At 47.3% G+C, this 22,062-nt stretch overlaps 1 protein-coding gene across 1 annotated transcript in view; it reads left to right on the plus strand.

The window, feature by feature from the left end:
- AOPEP (aminopeptidase O (putative)) overlaps positions 1-22,062 on the plus strand; it is a 259,004-nt gene that overhangs the window by 146,472 nt on the left and 90,470 nt on the right. Inside the window, exon 7 of the mRNA XM_054726825.1 lies at positions 12,821-12,881. Within this exon, the coding sequence (XP_054582800.1) occupies positions 12,821-12,881 (61 nt within the window). The remainder of the gene's footprint in view (positions 1-12,820; positions 12,882-22,062) is intronic.

Consider the following 22,062-nt stretch of genomic DNA (forward strand, 5'->3'; position numbering starts at 1 on the left):
TTAGATTCATCCCAACCCTTTCTTTCTAATTTCCTATCTTAATTTAGGCACTAAAAGCGAATAGCCTGAAACATAATTTCTAATAGCAAAATTGGTATTCAAACATTAAAGGGGGCATCTTGGGAAAGTACATTTCTTTCAAGAAGAGCCAGTATTACTCTCCTTTCTGACCCACGGTTTTAGCCATGATTTTCTGCTCGGAACAGATTTCCAAACATGGAGATGAATTCCTTCACACAGACATGGACTTGGGCCCATGCAAGGCCAGACACCTCCATGTCGCCGCACCTGCCTGATAGGCAGCCTGATGTGGGGGTTGTGAGGGGAAGGTGTCAGGACTTGTGCTCCCAGGAGATGACATGAAGTTCAGGGCGGATCTGGGGGCCATGAGGGCGTGGAGAGTTCTTCATCTTCTACCGTCTACCTACAATTCTTGCTTCAACAGTTAGAAATGTTATTGTTAGGCTTTTTTTTTTTTTTTTAATCAGATGGGAACTCACACATAACACAAATTAGTGCATCATACAGAATTAACATAGCCATATCATTTGTTAATTCCTTAATTTACCTCTTTCTGTTCCTGCCTTTGATGCTGAAGGAAGTCTTATCCAGGGAGATCGTGTGGGCTGCAGTCATTGGTTTTTCCGGGAGGCCGCTCGGAGGAGGTGTGGCTTGTTTAGGAAGGTCTGAAATGTTTTGTTTTGTTTTTTTTTAAATATATTTTATTACAGAGAGGAAGAGAGAGGGATAGAGAGTTAGAAACATCGATGAGAGAGAAACATCAATCAGCTGCCTCCTGCACACACCCCACTGGGGATGTGCCCGCAACCAAGGTACATGCCCCTGACCGGAATCGAACCTGGGACCCCTCAGTCCGCAGGCCGATGCTCTATCCACTGAGCCAAACCGGTTTCGGCATGAAATGTTTTGGATTTACCATCTTTTCTCTTTAAACAGAAATGTGGGTTTTCATCATGCAAAAATCACATCAGAGGTGGTCATTATTCCGAAGGTCAAGAACAGTAATTTACCTGCAATATTTTTCCCTTTTTCTTGTATACCTGCCCTGGAATAGCTTTCCAGGTCCTCTGATAGGATGGAGTGCTTTCCCTACGAACTAACACCGAATGAAACAAGAAGAAAACTAATAGAAGTTGTGTGTTACCTCTTGTCACCAAAGTCTGTTTCTGAGTAATGACTGTGCATTCTTTCAGAACTTCTTAAAGTTCTGAAATATAGTCATTTTCATGGCAGCTACGGAGTGCCTTGTTAGCTTTGGAAGTCTTCTTTCTTTCTGTCCTCTTCTTAATAAGGGTATGGAGTTCACTTGGACGGCCCTGAGCCCTCTGGTTCTGGGGTCCCGGATGTTATCATTGGGAATATTTATGGAGGAGACACACTGAGGGCCCACAAAGAGGCCTTTGTCGTACTTGTGGAAGCTACGAGCAGCATCTCAGTGTGACGGTGGCCAGCGGCACCACCTCCTTCCCTCTGGGGGGATGCCTCTCCCAGGGAGGATCATGTTCTGGCCAACAGGTTTAAGCTTCTTTTAAAAATTCTCCTGAAAAGTTAAGGCAATTTCTTTCCTACAGTGAATGTATTTCAGCAAGTGTCCTGGAATACTTTTTGAAACTCAACCGTCTTTCCTGCTAACTAACCTCAGAATCGAATTCAGCTATTGAAACAGACTGTCTACCGTTTTACCTGTGCAGCATATTGTACCAATTTTATCTGCTTCTCCCAAGTAGGTGAAGGCCCCACACCTGGCCCCAGAGCCCCTAATCGTTGGCCCTACTGCAAAATGATTCTCAGGCACATCTGTTGGGCACCTGAGCTGTTCTGTAGGGCAAGGGCTTTCAGATTAGACCCGCCAGTCAGGGTGAAGGGGCTGTCATGCTGCTTTTGCGTTGTTCTCTTGCTTCAGTTAATTTAACATTCTCTATTGAGCACCTTTCACACCGGGAGCTAAGCTGGACACGAGGGAGCAGAAAGGAATAAATCCCATGCCCAGCCCCCAGGGAGCTCCGAGGGGACTGCTGCAGACATACCTGAAGCAGAGCACTGTGACTCCGTGTGGGAAGTGCTCTGGGAGCTTCCCAGTCCTGGGTGCACAGAGAAAGGGCTCATCAGCCCTGGCCTCCAGCCTCCAGGCAAAGAAGTACCACCGGAGGTTTTAGGTAGAGGAGTGCCACCAGCAGATTGGAGAGGTATTCTGGGGTGGGGACAGCATGGGAGACAGAAGGACGTGGGAGAACTAGAAGTCAGGAGACCAATTAGAAACCAGTACAGCAGTTCACTCGGGAGATCTAGAGCTGGAATGAGGGCAGGGATGCTGGCGGTGGCAGTGCAACGAGCAATCTGAGAGATTCCGGAGATAGGACTTGAGTGATGGGTTATGAAGTTGAATGGAGGCATCCAGCACGAAGTTGACCTTTCCTTCCGGGCCACTCTGTCCCTCTGAAGTTGCACTGGAAGTACCGGGGCCCCTATTTTGTCTGGGGAGTCGGTGTGGTGCAGAGGGGATGGGAGGGACATGTTTGGAAGTGGAAGCAGGGAGATGAAGAGCTGTGTTTTAGACTCTGTCAGTGAGAGGTTTCTGTTTAAAGGATGGTGTTTAAGAGACCAAGGGAAGGAAAAGCTGGAAGTGCTTGGAAGGAAATTGGGACAAATCCTGGGCCCTGGCCTGCCTGGCGAAAGCTCGCTGGGGAGCACCCTGCTACCCGTTACTCCTACGGTATCAACAGCAACCAGTCCTTCCTTTGCTCGTCAATTACTGTGCTGTGTGTGCATGTTCATGTGCTGGTTTCATTCAGTGCTTTTCCTGCCCCGCGGAGCTGGGCGTACTTGTTTTATACACGTTAAGTCAGCAACCTGAATTCTCTACCCCAGCTCAAGCTGCTTGTTTTGATCAAGAAAGTAAATAACTGTGTGTAAAGTTGAGATGTACACTAGTTGCATTCCAGAACAAGAGCACTTTCCGATTCAGACCCGAGCACTGAAGGTCCCAAAGCTTGCCTCCGTCTAGTACTCACGCTCCCAAGGTCTTTCCATCCATTCTTCAGGTCACGTGGCAGCTGGGCCATGTGCTTTCCTTAAAGACGTGGATAGAACGTGACCTTTAGAATCCCAAGAGGCAGAAGACGGGAGTAAAGAGTGAAATGTCAGTAAAGACATTTCTCCTGATCAAGACGTTGACAGGAACAAGTAGCAGATGTGGCTGATACTCCACCCTCAGAAATCAACTGAACGAGCAATGCGGCATGCGCCATGCCATTTCCACGCAAGCCTGGGTCTATTTCTTTGTACTTTAACATCATAAAGAGACAAGCAATTGCTCACTTTGTGGCTTCTAACCAACATCATGCCAGGATTTCTGACATATTCTCTCCCCTGCTGCAGTACCACATTCATAGCTCACAGGGACTGGAGACAGACCCCTGAAATGCAGTCGCCTTCCAGGACATAGGAGTCCCGAGAAGGCTATTCTCCAGCCAGAGGGCGGACCCACCTCTGCTGTGGAGGCCCTGGAGGCCTCAGTCAGGAGGTGGAGTGCCGTTCACAGGCCCAGATCTGGAAGGCATGCAGCCGAGGGCCTGTGTACTTTTAGCTATCTGTAGGAAATCAATTTCCATAGCGATCAGACATGCAGAAGAGTAATTTCCTGTAAGTCCTGGGTCCCGGCGAAGTGGAAATGCTCCTGCTTGTCTGTGGTGATGACTCAAGCCACATGACCTCAGGGGGAAACAGCCCCCAGGGCTCGGACTCTGAGTGCCTGGAAGAGAAAAGCCGACCTGCAGCTTTACCACTGCTGTAGACCCTTGTCCAGACCGAAAATCCATCCACACTGTCACGTCAATAGCTGGGATCAAAATGCAAAAACTATGTACCTGCTTTATTTTATTTTCCTTAAACACATTTCTTCCCTGAATATTGAGCATTTTCACACTGTCTCTCATAATTTCCTTGTGAGGTTCGGCCCCTTAGGGTACCTATAATTTTTTCTAGCAGCTGGAGCTCATGCTTTCATCTTCTCCGAGTTTAAGACCTTTGTCCACGTCAGCAGTCCACAGACAGGTGTGGGTGCGGTGTGACGTCTGCACGGATGTTGGGAGTCCAGAAACCCGTCTTGTCCTCAGCCTTCTGTCTGGGTTGACGTTGGCCACTCCTCATGCTGGAGTTGCTCCATCTGCTAAAAAGCCACACCCAATTGACACCCACTTCACAAGGATCATATGAAGAATGAAGTACTAATGGTTATAAGATGCTTCCAACCTTCCCAAAGGAAAGTGATCTGAAACTTCCCTCATAGGGGGTGTCTTTTGCTCCTGGATGCAGCTGAATGATGAACTCTCCTGCCCTCACACCTTTGCCCCTCCCAAGAATTTCCCCATCTCTTCAGAACTCTAATCCAAGGGCAGGCAAACGGTGCACCTTCAACGCAAGATGGAGGGGTCAGCGTTGTTTGGAGCAGGCTTCTCTGCACCATGAATCATAAAGTGATGCTTTGTGACACCTGGCAATAATACTGGTTTTGCACAGATATTAAATGAGATTTTTTTTTGTAGTGTATGGTACATAGAAGATGTTCAATAAGCTACTTCTTTTTAAAAATATTTTTTATTTTAAAATTATAGTTGATGTGCAATATTGTATTAGTTTCAGGTGATTAGACATTTATATAATTTACAAAGTGATCACCCCAATAAAACTAGTACCCATTTGACAACATATATAGCTATTACAATATTATTGACTATATTCCCTATGCTGTACTTTACATTACCATGTCTGTTCTGTAGCTACCAATTTGTACTTCCCAACCCCTTCACCTTTTCATCCATTCCCTCAACCCCCTCCCAGCTGGCAACCGTCAAAATGTTCTCTGTATCTGAATCTGTTTCTGTTCTGCTTGTTTATTTCATTTTTTAGATTCCCCATATAAGTGAAATCATCTGGCATTTGTCTTTCTCTGTCTGACTTATTTCACTCAGCACAACACCCTCTAAGTCCATCCATATTGTTGCAGATGACAAGATTTCATTTCTTTTTATAGCTAAATACTATTTCATTGTATATATGCACCATTTCTTTATCCAATCATCTGTTGATGGGCATAGGTTACTTTCATATCTTGGCTATCTATATAATAAAAGCCTAAGCGGCCGAAACCGGTTTGGCTCAGTGGATAGAGCGTCGGTCTATGGACTGAAAGGTCCCAGGTTCGATTCCGGTCAAGGGCATGTACCTTGGTTGCGGGCACATCCCCAGTGGGGGGTGTGCAAGAGGCAGCTCGTCGATGTTTCTCTCTCATCGATGTTTCTAACTCTCTATCCCTCTCTCCCTCACTGTAATAAATCAATAAAATATATTTTAAAAAAATAAAAAATAAAAAAAATAAAAGCCTAAGCGACCGTTATGGCGGAACAACCAGTCGCCATGATGTGCACTGACCACCAGGAGGCAGACGCTCAACACAGGAGCTACCCCCCTCGTAGTCAGTGCGCTCCTACAGGGGAAGCGCCACACAGCCAGAAGCTGGGCTCATGGCTGGCGAGTGCAGCAACGGTGGCGGGAGTCTCTCCCGCCTCCATGGCAGCGCTAAGGAGCAGCAAGCCGAGGGGTAAAGAGCAGCAAGCAGGCAGGCAGTAAGGAGCAAGGGGTCCCGGACTGCAAGAGGGCACAGACTGGGCTAAGGGACCCCCCCAGCAGTGCATGAAATGGCTGTGCACCGCGCCTCTAGTAGTAAATAATGCTGCAAGAAACATGTGGATTTATATATCTTTTCAATTTAGTATTTTGGGTTTCTTCAGATAAATACCCAGAAGTGGAATTGCTGGTCCTTCTTTGTCTGTTATGGCCTTTATTTTAAAGTCTAATTTGTCTGGTATAAGTATTATGACCCCAGTTTTAATTTTTTTTTTTCCATTTTCATGAAATATGTTTTTCTGTCACTTTTAGTCTGTGTGTGTCTTTCAATCTATAGTGAGTCTCTTGTAGAAAGCATAAGGGCCTTGTTTTGTTATCCATTTAGCCACCATATGCATATGTCTTTTTATTGGAGTATTTAATTCATTTGCATTTAAAGTAATTATTGATATGATATGTATTTATTGCCACTTTATTCAGTTCTCCTTCTTCTCTCCCCTCCCTCTCCCTCTCCCTCCTCCTCCTCCCTCCTCCTCCTCCTCCTCCTCCTTCTCCTTCTCCTTCTCCTTCTCCTTCTCCTTCTTTCTTCTTCCTTCTTCTTCCTATAGTGCTGGTTTGGTGATGATGAACTCCTTTAGCTTTATCTTGTCTGGGAAGCTCTTTATCTGTACTTCCATTCTAAATGATAGCTTTGCTGGGTACAATAATCTTAGTTGTAGATTCTTGCTTTACATCACTTTGAATATTTCATGCTGTCCTTTCTGGCCTGCAAAGTTTCTGTTGAAAAATCAGCTGACAGTCTTATGGGAGCTCTCTTGTAGGTAACTAACTGCTTTTCTCTTGCTGCTTTTAAGATTCTCTCTTTGTCTTTAACCTTTGCCATTTTAATTATAATGTATCTTGGTGTGGGCCTCTTTGGGTTCATCTTGTTTGGGACTGTCTGTGCTTGTTGGACTTGTATGTCTATTTCCTTTGTCAGATTAGGGAATTTTTTCATCATTATTATTTGTTTATCCTTAATGAGGGTATGCTTAGAGAGAGGAAGGGGGATGGGGAGGAAGAGAGAGATAGAGAGAGAGAGAGAGAGAGAGAGAGAGAGAGAGAGAGAGAGAAGAGATAGACATCTATTGATTGCCTTCCATACATGCCCCGACCAAAAATCAAACTTTGGGATAATTACCCTGACAGGGAATCAAACCAGCAACATTTCGGTGCACAGGACAATGCTCAACCAACTGAGCCACTCCAGCTGGGATCATTATTTTTTCAAATAGGTTTTTAATTTCTTGCTTTTTCTCTTCTTTTTCCAGCAGCACCCCCATGATACAAATGTTTGTATGCTTGAAGTTGTCCCAGAGTCTCCTTAAACTATCCTCATTTTTTTGGATTCTTTTTTCTTTTTGCTGTTCTGATTAGGTGTTTTTTGCTCCTTATATATTCCAAATTGTTGATTTGATTCTATGCTTCATCTACTCTACTGTTGATTCCCTATAAACCAGTGGTCACCAACCGGTGGTCCACGGACCACTGGTGGTCCATGAGGTCCGAAAGGTTGGCGACCGCTGCTATAAACTATTCTTCATTTCAGGTAGTGTGTCCTTCAATTCTGACTGGTTCTTATTTATGTTTCCTATCTCCATTTTTATATTTCCTATCTCTTTATTGAAGTTCTCACTGATTTCATCTACTGTTCCTCTAAGTTCATTGAGCATCCTTATAACCAATGTTTTGAATGCTGCATCTGGTAGGTTGCTTGCCTCCATTTTGTTTAGTTCTTTTTCTGGAATTTTATTCTGTTCTTTTATTTGGGACATGTTTCTTTGTCTCCTCATTTTGGCTGCCTCCCTATGTTTCTATATATTAGATAGAGCTGCTACATCTCCTGGTCTTAGTAGAGTGGCCTTATGCAGTAGGTGTCCTGCAGGGCCCAGTGGCACAGCCTCCCCAGTAACCCTAGCTGGGCGCTCCAAGTGCACCCCTATGTGGACTATATGCACCTTTTTTATAGTTGAGCCTTGATTGCTGTCAGCATGTCAAAGGGAGGGATCCCCCCCCCCCCGCAGACCAATTGGCTTTGCAGAATGGCTGCAATTAGTGTGGAGGATCTGCAATGCAAGGGCTGACCCCATGAACTTCCTTCAGTGAAGCTCAGATACCTGCTGAGTCCACCCCTTGAGTCTGTCACTTGTGGAGGCGATTTGGTGGTGCTTCGGTGTGGTATGAAGCTGTCCAATGGGTGCACAGCTCTGAGGCCTCCTGGAAGGTGCAGGCCAAGGGCCACTGGGCATGAGCTACAAAGCGTTCTGAAGATGGCTGCTACTTGTGCTGGGCTTGGAGGTGCCTGGGAGAGGCCAAGTTGTAAACTAAGGCTGGCTGCTACTAGTGCTGAGCCTGGGGCTACTTAGCAACAGGTATAGGATGGGCAGAGGCCAGATGCTGCTTGTTGAAAGACTTTAGGAAATTCAGCAACGTGAGCCAAGACAGGACATTTGTATGGAAAAGCCACTAGAAAGGGTTTGGGTGAGACCACAAGTTGGGTGGGGCAGTGTGTCAGGGAATCACTAGGGTGGGGAGAACTATGTTAGCCAGGTTGATGGAAACTCAGATATGGTGCTTGTCTGCTGGCTCTGAGGGGAGAGTTCAGCAAAGGAACAATAGCTTCTGCCAGCACTTCTGTCCAGAATAAAACTGCACACCCCAGCTCTTGCCTTGATTCCAAGCAATTCAGTTCCTCATTGGATGTCCCTGGTGCCCCAGTGTTGGAGCTTTGAGTGAGTCTGTCAGCGAGTAAGTCCATGTGTGGGCCCTTTAAGAGGAACACCTGGGACTCCAACAGCCCTCCATTTCACTCAGCCACAATCACTGCTGGTTTTTACAGCCAGAAGTTATGGGGATTTCTCTTCCAGGCACTGGAACCCTGGGCTGGAGAGCCTGATGTGGAGCAGGGAGCCCTGGCTCCTCAGGGGGACCTCTGCAGCTGAGATATCCTTCCCAATGTTTAACCATCACACGTGGGTGTGGGACCAGCCCATTCCATGTCTCCACCCCTCCTAGTAATCTTGATGTGGCTTCTTCTGGATATACTTAGTTATCGGACTCCTGTTCAGCTAGATTTCAGTGGTTCTGCATGACGGTTGTTCTGTAACTTAGTTGTAATTTTGATATGGTTGTTGGAGGTTCTGAGTACTGCATTTACTAGTATCGATGCTGACATCTTGACCAGATCAATAGTTATTTCTTTTGTACCTTTTGTTGGCAGTGACAGAGGAGTTTGTTTTGTTTTTAGTGCCATTGTATAACAGTATCTGTGCATGCAGATACTAAACATGGCAAAGCAAAATGTGTCTTTATATTTTCCCAAGAAATAACCTTCACAGTTGGCCTGGCCAGTTGTCCAGGTCTGAGCCTGTAGCACGGATTATGCATGGGCTTAGACATGCTATGGAAAGTCACCCTGCAGAGAGTGACGGGGCCACTGTTTGACTCCATTTTTCACCCCCCTTCCCCCAGGGAGGACTCGCCAGCGCCACCCTCCATTTTCATTCCCAGTATCTCACCTCCATTTAGGCCCCTTCTCATCGCCTCTCATTTGGACACACTCACAGCTCCCCCTTTGGCCTCCCTGCCTCCAGCCTCTTCTCCCTCGGTGATTCTTCCTTGACTCTGTTCTGTTCGTGCCATTCTGCAGCCTTGCTTCAGAGCCTCGGCGATGGAGCCAAAGCCCCATGGCAGGACTTCGGGGCCCTCACAGGACGCCCATTTCCTTTGTCACCTTACTCTGTGTGCCAGTCCAGCCGACTGTGCTGGCTTTCCCTGCCTGTGCTTCCCTTCCATTTCTACTGGCGCAGCCAGCCGCCACGAAGGTTGGAGCCTTGCCTTCTTTAAGAACACTTTCCTAATGCACCTCCTTCCAGCTGTCCCACTGCAAGCAGCTCAGGCCTCTCCCACACACGTAGGGCCCCCGTCTCTCGACCAGCACAGGCAGCATTCTGACACATGTCCTCATATGTCCCTGCCGGACAGCCCGCCCTGGGCTCTCGCATCTCATCCTTCCACAGAACCTCGTGCCGGGAGGCCCCCGCAGCGTGTCTGCCACATGGAGAAAGCGCTACCTGTTCTCACTTCTCCCCTGAGGACTTGGACCCCACTCAGTAATGGCACCCAGCATTCGACTCCCCAGCCTCCCAGGACACCCCTAAAGAAGTGTCTTCAAGCTAAATTACCGAAGGGAATTTACGTCGCTGTCCTCTTTCGCACTCCTCCCTGGGGATGCTCGGCAGCTGTGTACGGGCGTGTAGAATCCATGGGAAATGGTGTGAAGTCACTCCCCAGACTCCTCCTCTTCAGGATATTTCATCCCAGTTCCCTCGACCTCCTTGTGGATCTAACATGTTTACCTCTTTTATCATCACCCTCTTTTCTACATTGTTTCTAAATTCTCATCTTCCCTCCAGTTGAGGCAAGTATAAAAATGCCGTTTTATCGCAGCCGTCAGCCTCTTGCTACGAATTTCCTGAGTATGCCTCGCAGGTTGGGTGACAGAGCTTTGGGCCCCAGCGCTCTGGACACAGGAGTGTCCGTCTCTAGCTGGAAAGGCAGCAAGTGAACGGGCCCCTCCGAGAGGAGCACCAGTGAAGGAAGGGCAGGGAAGAATTGGGCCTTGCCTCCGAGCCAGGGCAGACAATGTAGAGGCAGCAGAACCTCCACAGCTGCTCAAGCCCTGGGGCAGGACCTGGACCCCAACCAATGACATGCCCTCCTGGGTGCCGATAAGGTGGCAATGGTCTGCATTCATTCCCAACAAGAGCAGGCCTTCACCGAGCATCTTGTCTTCGATGGAAATTTTAAAACGTATCTTGCCTTCCAGCCTCACACTTTTCACTTGAAAATAACTTCAGCCCAGCCAGTGTGGCTCAGTGGCTTAGCGTTGATCCATGAACCAGGAGATTCCATTCCCGGTCAAGGCACAGGCAGGAGTTCTGGGCTCGATCCCCAGTAGGGGGTGTGAAGGAGGCAGCTGATCTCTCTCTCTCTCTCTCTCTCTCTCTCTCTCTCTCTCTCATTGATATTTCTATCTCTCCCTTTCTCTCTCTCTAAAATCAAAAACATATTTTTTAAAAAGAAAATAACTTTAAGTCTCCTTGGACACGTCTTTCTTTAAAATATATTTTTATTGATTTCAGAGAGGGAGAGGGAGAGGGAGAGAGCAATAGTCAAAAATCAATAATGAGAATCATTGAGTGGCTGCCTCCTGCAGGCCCCCTACTGGGGATTGAACCTGCAACCCGGGCATATGCCCTTGACCGGAATTGAACCCGGGACTCTTCCGTCTGCAAGCCGACGCTCTATCCACTGAGCCAAACCAGGCTCCCCAGGGCTCCTTGGACACTTCTGGAAGTGGCCTCTTCGGCCCATTTTCCTCCTGGCAGAGCAATTATGCCGGTTCAGGGCGTTTCCAGCGCCCCTCCCTGCAGAAAGAACATGATCTCGACACAGGTGCTCTGAGAGCTGCTTCTTCCCATCCAGTCAGCCCTACATCCCTCCCATGCATGTGGACACACTCACACAGGTGCATGGCTGCACACATGCACCCATACATACGAGTGTGCCACACAAAGGCACATGCATGCATACACCAAGCACATGAGAGTTCACACATGTCCACACTCTCCCAGCTTACGGAGTGGACTTGGCCATTCACACTGAGATTGATGCTGTTGAATGAGAACAAGGAAGTGGGGAAAGGCCCAGTGATGTTGGCCCCGGCTTTCCTACGGAGGCGTGTCCAGGAGCACCCCAGAGTCTGGGAACCTGGACCAGCAGGCTCTGGCAGTCACCATCTTCCCCAGACTCACTTATGCTCTCTCCCCTTCCCGGGACTGTTGTCCCACAGACGGGCATCGTCTTGAAAATGAATCCAAAGCACTTTCTCTGTATGGTCTCCTCCCCTCTGTCACCTCTGCCAGGGCCTCTTCCTTTGCCCTGGCCAGGACAGACAAAATGGACGAGTGACATGCTTCTCTCTGGGGAAGAAGAGGAAGGAAAAGTACCGTCCAGCCCCTCCTTCCCCAACCCGCCCCCCATTCACCCAGGCCAGCTCCTCTCTCCCTCCCTTCCTTTCCCACTGCGATGCCACACTGCCCATGAGGTGAGGGGCGCACTGGGCCTTCAGCACCCTGACAAATGCAGGCAGCACCTATCTTTCCACACCGAGAAAATGTAGCATATAGTATATAAAATTTAAAAAGATACACATCTTAACAACTTGGGCGTATCTTAGTGGGAAAGGTGATTATTGCCTTTAAAAGGAATGGTTTTTATTGCACAACAGTGAAATGTGTTTTCATTCATTCAAATAAAAAGTATCAATAGAGATCCTCTTGTATGCCAAGACCTGTTTTGGCGCTGGGTTTAGGAAGTGAGTGAAACAGGCGTGGATCCTGGTCTCCGAGAGTTCGGTGCAGCGAGGAGCCGGGTAGAAGTCAGTAATCAAATAAACCGATGATGCCACAAGTCACCTCGGTGCTGTGGCACAGAGGACAGGCAGCATGTGGCTGGCACACAGCCTGGGCGGGGCTGCAGGAGGCCTCTCTGAGCCGGGACGCTGGGCTGCAGGAGAGGAATTGCTTAAGCCTTCAGGGAGACACAAGCTAAAGTCCATTGACCCTAAATACTAGTATACTGGTTACTTAGCGCATTTAGGGAGAACGCAAGTCAGTGGGCTGAAACCAAAAGGATTTCAGCTGACTCCACCAACTGGAGCCTCTCAGGGCTGCTCGCGGCCTCGGGGAGGCGGCGGGGGCGGCATCTGCGCCTTCCTGCACTTCCGCTCGTCCTCGCTCATTGTCACTGTGCAGTTCAGTTTCATGTGGACGCACCCGGGGCCGCAGAGCTCAGCTTTCATTTTGCCCCTCTCAGGAAGTGGTCGTGCCTGCTGTGTCTGTGAACATGCCCAGTCCCTGCTCTGGCGCCCAGCCCGGCGTTCCTTAAGGGCAGGAAGGGCCCGGGGCTGGCTGCTGGCGTTCACCGCATCCTCCGCTGCAGACCACGTGCAGGGCGGGTGGCGGCGCTTCCTCAGGGAACGGGCTCCTCGGACAGCCATGCTGTCCTGTGCCCTCTGTCCTCCGTGCCCTGTAACTTCTAACCCTCTGCCTCTTGTTTTCTGTTTGTAAAGGCTGGGTTTGTCTGTGGAAAGCATCTTCCGAGACTGGCTGGAGTGCCCGGGTCTACCACAGGTGAGCCGGCCGCTTCCCGAGGGAGGAGAGCAGGGGTGTGCTTGCCCGTTAGAAACGGGAAAGAACCCTCGGCCTCTGCCCCGGCTGACACTGTCAGGAGGATGCTGCCTGCCCTGGGCCCAAGGGATGGGAGCGCCCGCGACGTGCGGTGTGGATTTGGGGTGCGGTGTGGATTTGGGGTGCGGTGTGGATTTGGGGTGCGGTGGCGGTGCCGGGGTGGGTTTGCAGCTGGGACTCCAGCTCTGTTCTTTGGATGTGGCCAGTGAGCTGGCCGCCCGCAGCTTCCTCTGACCTGCTCCCCATGGCTATTCCATCACGGTCTCTGCCCCTCCACTCCCTCCTCGAGCTCTGCATCCCTTCCTCAGGCTGGCTCCGCATCCCAATGACCCGCAAGATGCATTTCTGCCTTAGACACTGGGACCTGCGCCTGTGAACTCCTTACTGTCTCCACGCTTACTGTCTCCGAGCCTGGGGCAGCGCCGCCCGCACCAGCCAGGCCTGCTGTCTAGAGCCTGGGCCTGGCGAGTCCCAGGGGGGCGTCTGGGGGGCTGGCCGGAGGCCCCTGCAGGCCTGGAGCTCTCCCACCCGGCTGCCCACCATGGCATCCCCTGTACGCCCCGCCCCCGGGTGGAAGTGGACCCCCACAGCGGAGAGAACCCTCCCTGGACCCGTTAGCCCCATTAGCCTGCTCGTTTCTGGTTTCATGGCTGGTATGTGAGCTTCCCTTTGGGAGTGTCTGAATGTCAATGAATGTCTGTGAACCATGAAATTACGGAGCAGGAGGGGGTGTTCTCCATTACCTTCCACCCCTCTCCTCACATCTTTGTGCTGCTCCACCACACGGGAATGTCGGAATGTCCGCCACCAGCCGCCAGGAACTCATTCCTAGCAAAGTTGCATTGCCTTGGGCCACCTGTTAAAAGTAGTTGGTTTGGCCCAATCCTTCTGGAATCAAAAAGAGATTAAAATCCTGAGTCCCTCAAAGGCGAAACAAAGCAGGGGCGGGTAAGGCAGCACCTGGTGCTGGGACAGCAGTGCTTTCAGCTCTGCTGATTGTAAGGAGCCTCTGATTTCTGAGAAGGTACCTTCCGACCCAGGCTGCTCGCTGAGGACGAAAAGCTCAGGGAAACAGGGTGAGGCCATCTGACCCTAAAAAAGCCAAGCTTGCCCTTGTTTTAGTGGTGGGGGCGGGGCATCCCCTGAAGCCACTGCCTAGTGCGCCCAGGGCGGCTGTTGCCAGGGTCCTGGACATTCTTAGCTGGGAAAAGTTGGGAGCTCAGAGAGCAGACTCCCAAATTTCCCCGATCCAAACAAATCCGTGGAGGTCAGCAGTTAGTCCCCAGGGAAGAGGCCTTAACCAGGGCCCAGCCTCGGGCTGTGGGGCCTGCCCTTCCCTCTCAGGAGGCTCCTGATTTCCCCTGAAGAGGCTGAGGCCTCCACCAGCAGGAGGTTTTGCTTTTCATTAAAAGGGGGAAGGGTACCTGGAGGGGAGAGATTAGCCTCTGAGCCCCAGGTTCCTTCCAAAGGTCTAGGTGCATTAGTGACAGCTTATTGTGTAGACAAGAATCTCTGCTGTCAAAACACAGCCAGGTGCAAGGAGGCCAGCCCAGCTATAAATTGTCTTTAAGACCCAACTGGTATTTCCTTGGGTGCTTAACTGTTCGGTGAAAACAATAGCGTCCGGCAGAAAAGGCCCTGATTTAGAGCACATCTCCCCCGGTGAGTGACCAGACGGCGCCTTTTCATCACTGCCATTTCGGCCCTCACTTATACGGTTCGTGGTGATGACCTCCCGCCTCCTTGGGAGTTCTTCTCCTTTCCACTTGGGTGAAAGGCGCTGGAAGGCGGGGCCCTCTGGTTGCAGGAGCCTGGGGTGAATGGGACACCTTGTTCTTTGTCTCCATCACTGTGATATAAAGTTACGGGTGTCTGGGCCTGCAACGACAACCGGAGCCCTGAAATCGCTCCGATGCTCTTTGTTCTCATTAAAAATTCCTGTCCCCCAGCAACTGAAGTCACTCGCGACAAAAGAGTCACGTTCCACTGGTGAAGTTTTCATTCCGAGGGTTACAGTGGCTTTTTGTCTTCCTCAGGAAGGTGTGCCTTGTGGTTGGCCTTGATTTTCCTTTTTAGCCACATTGAATGGAAATCATTTTTAAAATGTGGAAATAGCTTCACCAGCAATAAAACTAAGCATGAGCCCCAAAGAAGGAAAAGGAACTGGATCCACACCTCCTTAAAGAACACCCAATAACCTTTACCTTTAACCTTTGGGTTTGCAAACAGATTAAAATTGATTCTACCATTGGTATTACAGATTATTTCCTTTCATGGCTTTTTTTCCTGATTATAGAAGTATTACATATGTATTTTGGAATATGAAGAAGTTTGTAATAAAAAAAATGACCCAGAGATAGTTTTTAAAATTAATCCTTTCAGTCCTTTTCCGAGATGAATATGTAGTTTACTCTTTTCTTTGTCTCCCTTTTTAAAAATAAAAATAATATCTCCTCTGTAGCAAGTTCAAGCAGGAGCAAAATACACAGCGTCAAAGGCCTGGCCCTTCGGTCACACCCACCAGAGGAATCCATGCTGAGCACAGTTCGCATCTTCCTGCCACACATGTCTGTGTCCGGGATGTACAGCATGGAAGTGCATATTCTTTTAAAATAAAATTGGAAGTCTTCACTTAAAAATACACCTGAAGCAAGTGGTGTAGGGAAAACTGGACATATATCTGTTCAGTTTTGGACCACATTCTTTTACCACATACAAAAATAAACTCATTTAAATCAGTTTAAATGTAAGGAGATTTAAATGTATGACCTGAAACCATAAAACTCCCAGAAGAAAAAAATAGGCAGTGAATTCTTCAACATTATTCCTGGCAATAACTTTTGGGGTACTGATCTTTGGGCAAGAGCAACAAAAGAAAATAATAAACAAATGGGACTACATCAAACTAAAGAGTTTTTGCACAGCAAAGGAAACAATCAACAAAATGTAAAAACAACCCACTGAATGGGAGAAGATATTTGCCAGTGATACTTCCAGTAAGGAGTTAATATCCAAAATATATGAGGAACTTATACAACTTAACACTAATAAAAGCCCAATCCAATTAAAAAAATGGGCAGAGGTCCTGAATAAACACTTCTCCAAAAAGGACATACAGATAGCCATCAGACAAATGAAAAGATGCTCACTGTCACTAATCATGAGGGAAATGCTAATTAAAACCACAATGAGGTATCACCTCACACCTGTCAGAATGGCTGTCATCAATAAATCAACAAATAGCAAGTGCTGGTGAGAATGTGGAGAAAAAAGGGAACCCTCATGCACTGTTGATGGATTGGAAATTGTTGCAGCCACTGTAGAAAGCAGTATGGAAGTTCCTCAAACTATTAAAAATAAAGCTGCCATTTGATATAGCAATTCCACTTTTGGATATTATCCAAAGGAAACATAAACACTAATTTTATTTTATTTTATTAAATTTAATAAATCTTTATTGTACAGATTACAATTGTTTCTCCTTTTTTCCCACCATATCTCCCACCACCTGATTACCACCCCACCCTCTGCCCTTACCTCCCCCCCGCTGTCCTTATCCATAGGTGTATTATTTTTGTCCAGTCTCTTCCCGTACCTCCCACACAGACACCCCTTTCCCCCTGAGAATTATCAATCCACTCCCATTCTATGCCTCTGATTCTATTATATTCACCAGTTTATTCTGTTCCTCAGATTTTTAATTCACTTGACTTTTAGATTCACTTGTTGATAGATATGTATTTGTTGTTCATAATTTTTATCTTTCTTCTTCTTTTTCCTCTTTTTAAAGAATACCTTTCAGCATTTCATATAATACTGGTTTGGTGGTGATGAACTCCTTTAGCTTTTTCTTATCTGTGAAGCTCTTTATCTGACCTTCAATTCTGAATGATAGCTTTGCTGGGTAGAGTAGTCTTGGTTGTAGGTTCTTGCTATTCATCACTTTGAATATTTCTTGCCACTCCCATCTGGCCTGCATAGTTTCTGTTGAGAAATCAGCTGATAATCATATGGGTGCTCCCTTGTAGGTAACTAACTGTTTTTCTCTTGCTTCTTGTAAGATTCTCTCTTTGTCTTTTGCCCTTGGCATTTTAATTATGATGTGTCTTGGTGTGGTCCTCTTTGGATTCCTTTTGTTTGGGGTTCTGTGTGCTTCCTGGACTTGTAAGTCTATTTCTTTCATCAGGTGGGAGAAGTTTTCGGTCATTATTTCTTCAAATAGGTTTTCAGTGTCTTGCTCTCTCTCTTCTTCTGGCACCCCCATAATTCTGATGTTGGTACACTTGAAGTTGTCCCAGAGGCTTCTTACACTATCTTCAACTTTCTGAATTCTCTTCTCTTCTTGCTTCTCTGGAGGAGTGTCCTTTGCCTCTTTGTATTCCAAATCTTTGACTTGATTCTTGCGTTCCTCTAGTCTGCTGTTGGGTCTCTGTATAATATTTTTTATCTCAGTCAGTGTATGCTTAATTTCTAGTTGGTCCTTTTTCATATCCTCGAGGGTCTCATTAAATTTATTGGCCTTTTCCATGAAATTCTTGAAAAACCTTATAACCGTGGTTTTGAACTCTATGTCCATTCGTTTGTTCTCCTCCATTTATTTCGTTTGTGATCTGTTTCCTTGCCTCCTCATTTTTGCTGCTTCCCTGAGTTGGTTGGGTAGTTTTGTGTACTAGGTGTCTTATTGGTTCAACGGGTCAGCCTCCCAGTTACCTGAGGTGGACACTCTTGGTGTACCCATTTGTGTAATGTGTGTACAGCCTTGTTGTAGTTAAGTCTTCATTGTTGTTGGTGTCACTGGGAGGAATTGACCTCCAGGCCAATTGTCTGTGAGGATCCGCTGTGTCTATAATGGGAGAATTGCTGTGCAGGAGACACGTTTATGGGGCAGGACTTGTTCCAGTAGGGCTTTGGTGCTCACTGAGTCTGCCTCTTGAATGTGTCCCTTATGAGAGTGGTTGAAATCTGGTGTCGTCTCACACCGACCACTAGATACCCTAGTGTCTGGATCTCCAATGGGGTGCAGGTCAGCTACTGTCTGAGGCCCCCCAGCAGGAGCTACAGCAAGAACTAGTTTTCTCCTCTTTGCTTGGATGGTTTTGGAGCCGTCTGACTGGAGCTGCAGTTAATTTGGTTAAGCTTCCACAGAACAGGCCATTTATATGCAAAAGCCGCTATGTGGAGCCTGGGCGGGTTTGTAGAAGTGCGGGGCGGGGTCTCAGGGCAGGGCGGGGTCTCTGGGCGTCACTAGGCTAGGGCGTGGCAAATGGTCATGGCTGCCATCAGCCGTCTCTGCCTTTCCGCGTTTCCAAGTCCCTGCGTCCTGTGCTCCAGCGCAGTAAACACTGTTTGCTGGGCGCACCTCTGCAAAAAGTCACTCTCACTTTCTGCCCCGATGGCAGAGAGTCCAGCTTCTCCCCGTAGGCATCTGGGTCCCCCGCGTTTCCCCAGAAACTGGATTTCAGAGTGACCGGGAGCTTGTCTCCTTTCGGGTTGAAGAAAAGCCACGCGTCCAGTCGCCCGCCACCAGCCCAATTCGCACGCCTCCATACTTCAGCTTTTCAGCATTTGTGCTCCTTTCTCTCCTTAGTTGTAAATCTACCACTCAGCCAGTTTTCCCGTGGTTCTGGGTGGTAGACGTTTTGTCTTTTAGTTGTATTTTTGAAACTGTTGTGCGAGGCGGCAGTTTGGTTGTTTAACTTTGCCGCCATCTTGGTTCCTCCTCTAAACACTAATTTTAAAAGATAAAAAACCTCTATGTCCATCGCAACATTATTTGCAATAGCCAAGATATGGCAGCGACCTAAGTGTCCATCAATAGATGAATGGATAAAGATATGGTGTATATGCAATGGAATATTAACTCAGCCATAAAATAGAATGAAGTCTTGCCATTTTTGACAACATGGATGAACATAGAGGCTATTGTGCTATAAAATAAGTCAGAAAGACAAACACCATATGATTTCACTTATATGTGGAATCTAAAAAAACAAAACAAAGGAATAAACAAATAAAACAGAAACAGACTCACAGAGAACTAACTGATGGATGCCAAGGGGGAACAGGGGGAGGATTTTTAGAAAATGAACCATAGGTCAGTTGTGTGACCTTAAAAGAGAGCAATTATTAGATTTTTAAAATATAACAGAAAAAAATCACTTTCCTATGCTTGTGTTGTCATAATTATTTCACAAGATATTAGATTTTATTCCATTGTGCTCTGGGTTGTGATGAGCGTGGTGTTTGCCTGATTACCCAGAATGCTAACTAGCTGAAGAATACCTTGCCCATTTTAGAAGCGGGAAGTTATAGATCACTTTACTTTGTATTAAAAAAAAGAGGATTCTCACATTTAATATTCTACAGCAGATAGTCACCTACGAAAGCGTACCTTAAAGAAACATAGAGAACATCAGGAGGTGGACGTTTGTGTGCTGTGAGGTTTCCATTACGGTTAATGGGTTTGGTACTGAGTCCCTGTGCTTCACCAGCCCTGCTCTGTGCTCCTAAGGGCTAGATGTAAAACGGGGGTGGTTCGCCCTAGCCGGTTTGGCCCAGTGGATAGAGCGTCGGCCTGCGGACTGAAAGGTCCCGGGTTTGATTCCTGGTCAAGGGCACATGCCCAGGCTTGCGGGCTCGACCCCTAGTAGGGGGCGTACAGGCAGCCAATCAATGATTCTCTCTCATCATTCATGCTTCTCTCTCTCCCTCTCCCTTCCTCTCTGAAATAAAAATATATGTATTTAAAAAACAAAACTGGGGTGGTTCAGGAACGTCCTAAGATTTTAGAATTAGAGCTTTTCTTAAAAAAAAAAATGAAAGCATAACACAAAGTAAATATCTTAAGTAGTTTCCCATATTCCTCAATATTATTCAAGAGCAATAATTTTTAACAGTTGCAAAGCTTTCTAATAAGTAGTAATAATTTAATTTACTCAGGCCTGCCCCCTTCCCCCCCCCCCCCACGTTTCTAAGAAAGTGGCCCATTCTGCTAAATTGACAGTTCTATAAATAGATTTCTATTTCTTTTTATCTCTGCCAAAGGTCTCCACCACTCCAACCCACATATGTGTATATTCCAATCTTCTTTTAGAAGTTTTACATGTGAATACATTAGGAATAACTTTGCCCATCCAGCCTTTCTTCTGCACTTTGTATTTTTACTGCTCCAGAGCTCTCCGACTCCTCCCTTTCTTTGATCATCTTATGTGCATATTTATTCATTTTCTGATGGTCTTTCCTGGCGCCTCCCCCAGTTTTTCATATTTTGCTCTGACTAGTGCTGGAGCTCATTGGTCTTTTAGCTGCCACGCTGTCCCCCTCCATCATGATCCATGGCAATGTAAGCGAGTCTCCCCAACAGCTCAGACCTGTCCTCACCAGAAGCCTGTTCCTCGTCAGCAGTGCCTGTGAACATGCCCATTGGCCCGCTATTTCAGGCGGTCAGCAGAAATGCCCCCAAGGACCCTTTTACACTCCATTCGCTACCTCCTAAGCATGTGCCCAACCATAATTACCAGTCAGCAGGTATTTGTGAGCTTCCACACCAGCCTTCCTTTGTACGTGACTTTTTCTCTCCTTGGAATGAATGCTTTCCATACTCTGCATTTAGCAAGTATAATATCCTGTTTTATATTGTTGCAATTTGTATATGTGTCTCATACATCCCATCCCTCACCCTCAGAAACAAGGGTGAGGGATGGGATGTATGTGTCCAATTCATCCTCGTCTTACCTGCTGTGATGTACAGGGCTGATGCTCAGACTCACTGTTCCACATGGCAGCCACTAAGCCACGTGTGGTTAGTAAGCACTTGAAAACTATCTAGTGCACCTGGAGAGTTGAATTTTTAACTTAATTTAATCTCAATCTACATTAAAATCTAGTAATCCAGTTACTGTTTGGAGTAATGTAGGTATGTGAATGAAATCCACTTTTTCAGCTGTAAATTTCATGAAATCAAATACAGACCAAGCATTTCTGATTAAAATTTAGCATCCAAATTGAGATGAACTGTGAGAACACATTCGATTTAGAAGACTTAGTACAAAAAAAAAAAAAAAGATGAAGGTAATATATCTCATTAATCATTTTTAAATTATTGCTTACATCATAGTATTTTGGACACATCCTAAACCCCATGTTTATATGCCCAATAAAACCTATCATTGACATTCATTTTAGCTGCTGTACCTTACTGTTTAAGCATGGCAGCTGGGAAATTTCAAATGATAAATGTGGCCGGCATGTGTTCCCACTGGGCGGTGCTGCTCCAAGGCTGGTAGTAGAATTAAAACCCGAGTTCATAATGCCTTAGAGTCACCACCGAAGGGGCGTCATTGAAAGCACCTGTATTTTTTTCAAACGTATGGAGAAAGAGAGCTGCCATTCCGTAGCCGCCCTGCCCTCTCTGCCGCCTCCGTGGAGGGGCAGGCTCGGCCCCGCAGATGCCCAGAGCAGCGTGATTCATCGCCAGCCGCACTTGGGCTCTTCAACTCCCAGGCAGCCTGTGTCCTGAGGTACTGACAGGTGGCACTCTGGTGCCCGTGACCCTCACAGCCCTTGTGTGTCTTCTTCTTTCTACTCCGGGGAAAGTGCTCAGCAGCCATTAGATGGCAAAATCCCTGGCAGCAGTGGCGGGGAGAGGCGCAGAGAAGCCGGGTACCGGCCAGGCACAGTATCCTGGAAATGGGCAGCCATCAGCTCCAGCTCCCAGACTTGCTCCTGATCGGAACGTAGAACAGCAGGTGACCGTGTCGTCTGGAAAATGCCACTTCTTTCCAAGCTGACACCTTCAAGTGGCCAAAGGCCACACAAGCAAATGATGGAAAACTTTTCAGTCTGGCAGGGAAAATGCCGCAGTCACACAGTTGAGGAAACTTGATATGATGTTTCTGTCACTGGAGCTCTGAGCACCGAGAAGGCGTCTTTTAGCACAGGTTCAGGGGTCCTCAGACTTTTTAAACGGGGCCAGTTCACTGTCCCTCAGACCGTTGGAGGGCCAGACTATAGTTTAAAAACAAAACTATGAACAAATTCCTATGCACACTGCACATATCTTATTTTGAAGTAAAAAAAACAAAACGGCAAAAACACCCGCATGTGGCCCGCGGGCCGTAGTGTG

The sequence above is a fragment of the Eptesicus fuscus genome, chromosome 15 (genome assembly GCF_027574615.1).
Source record: "Eptesicus fuscus isolate TK198812 chromosome 15, DD_ASM_mEF_20220401, whole genome shotgun sequence".
Lineage (NCBI taxonomy): Eukaryota > Metazoa > Chordata > Mammalia > Chiroptera > Vespertilionidae > Eptesicus > Eptesicus fuscus.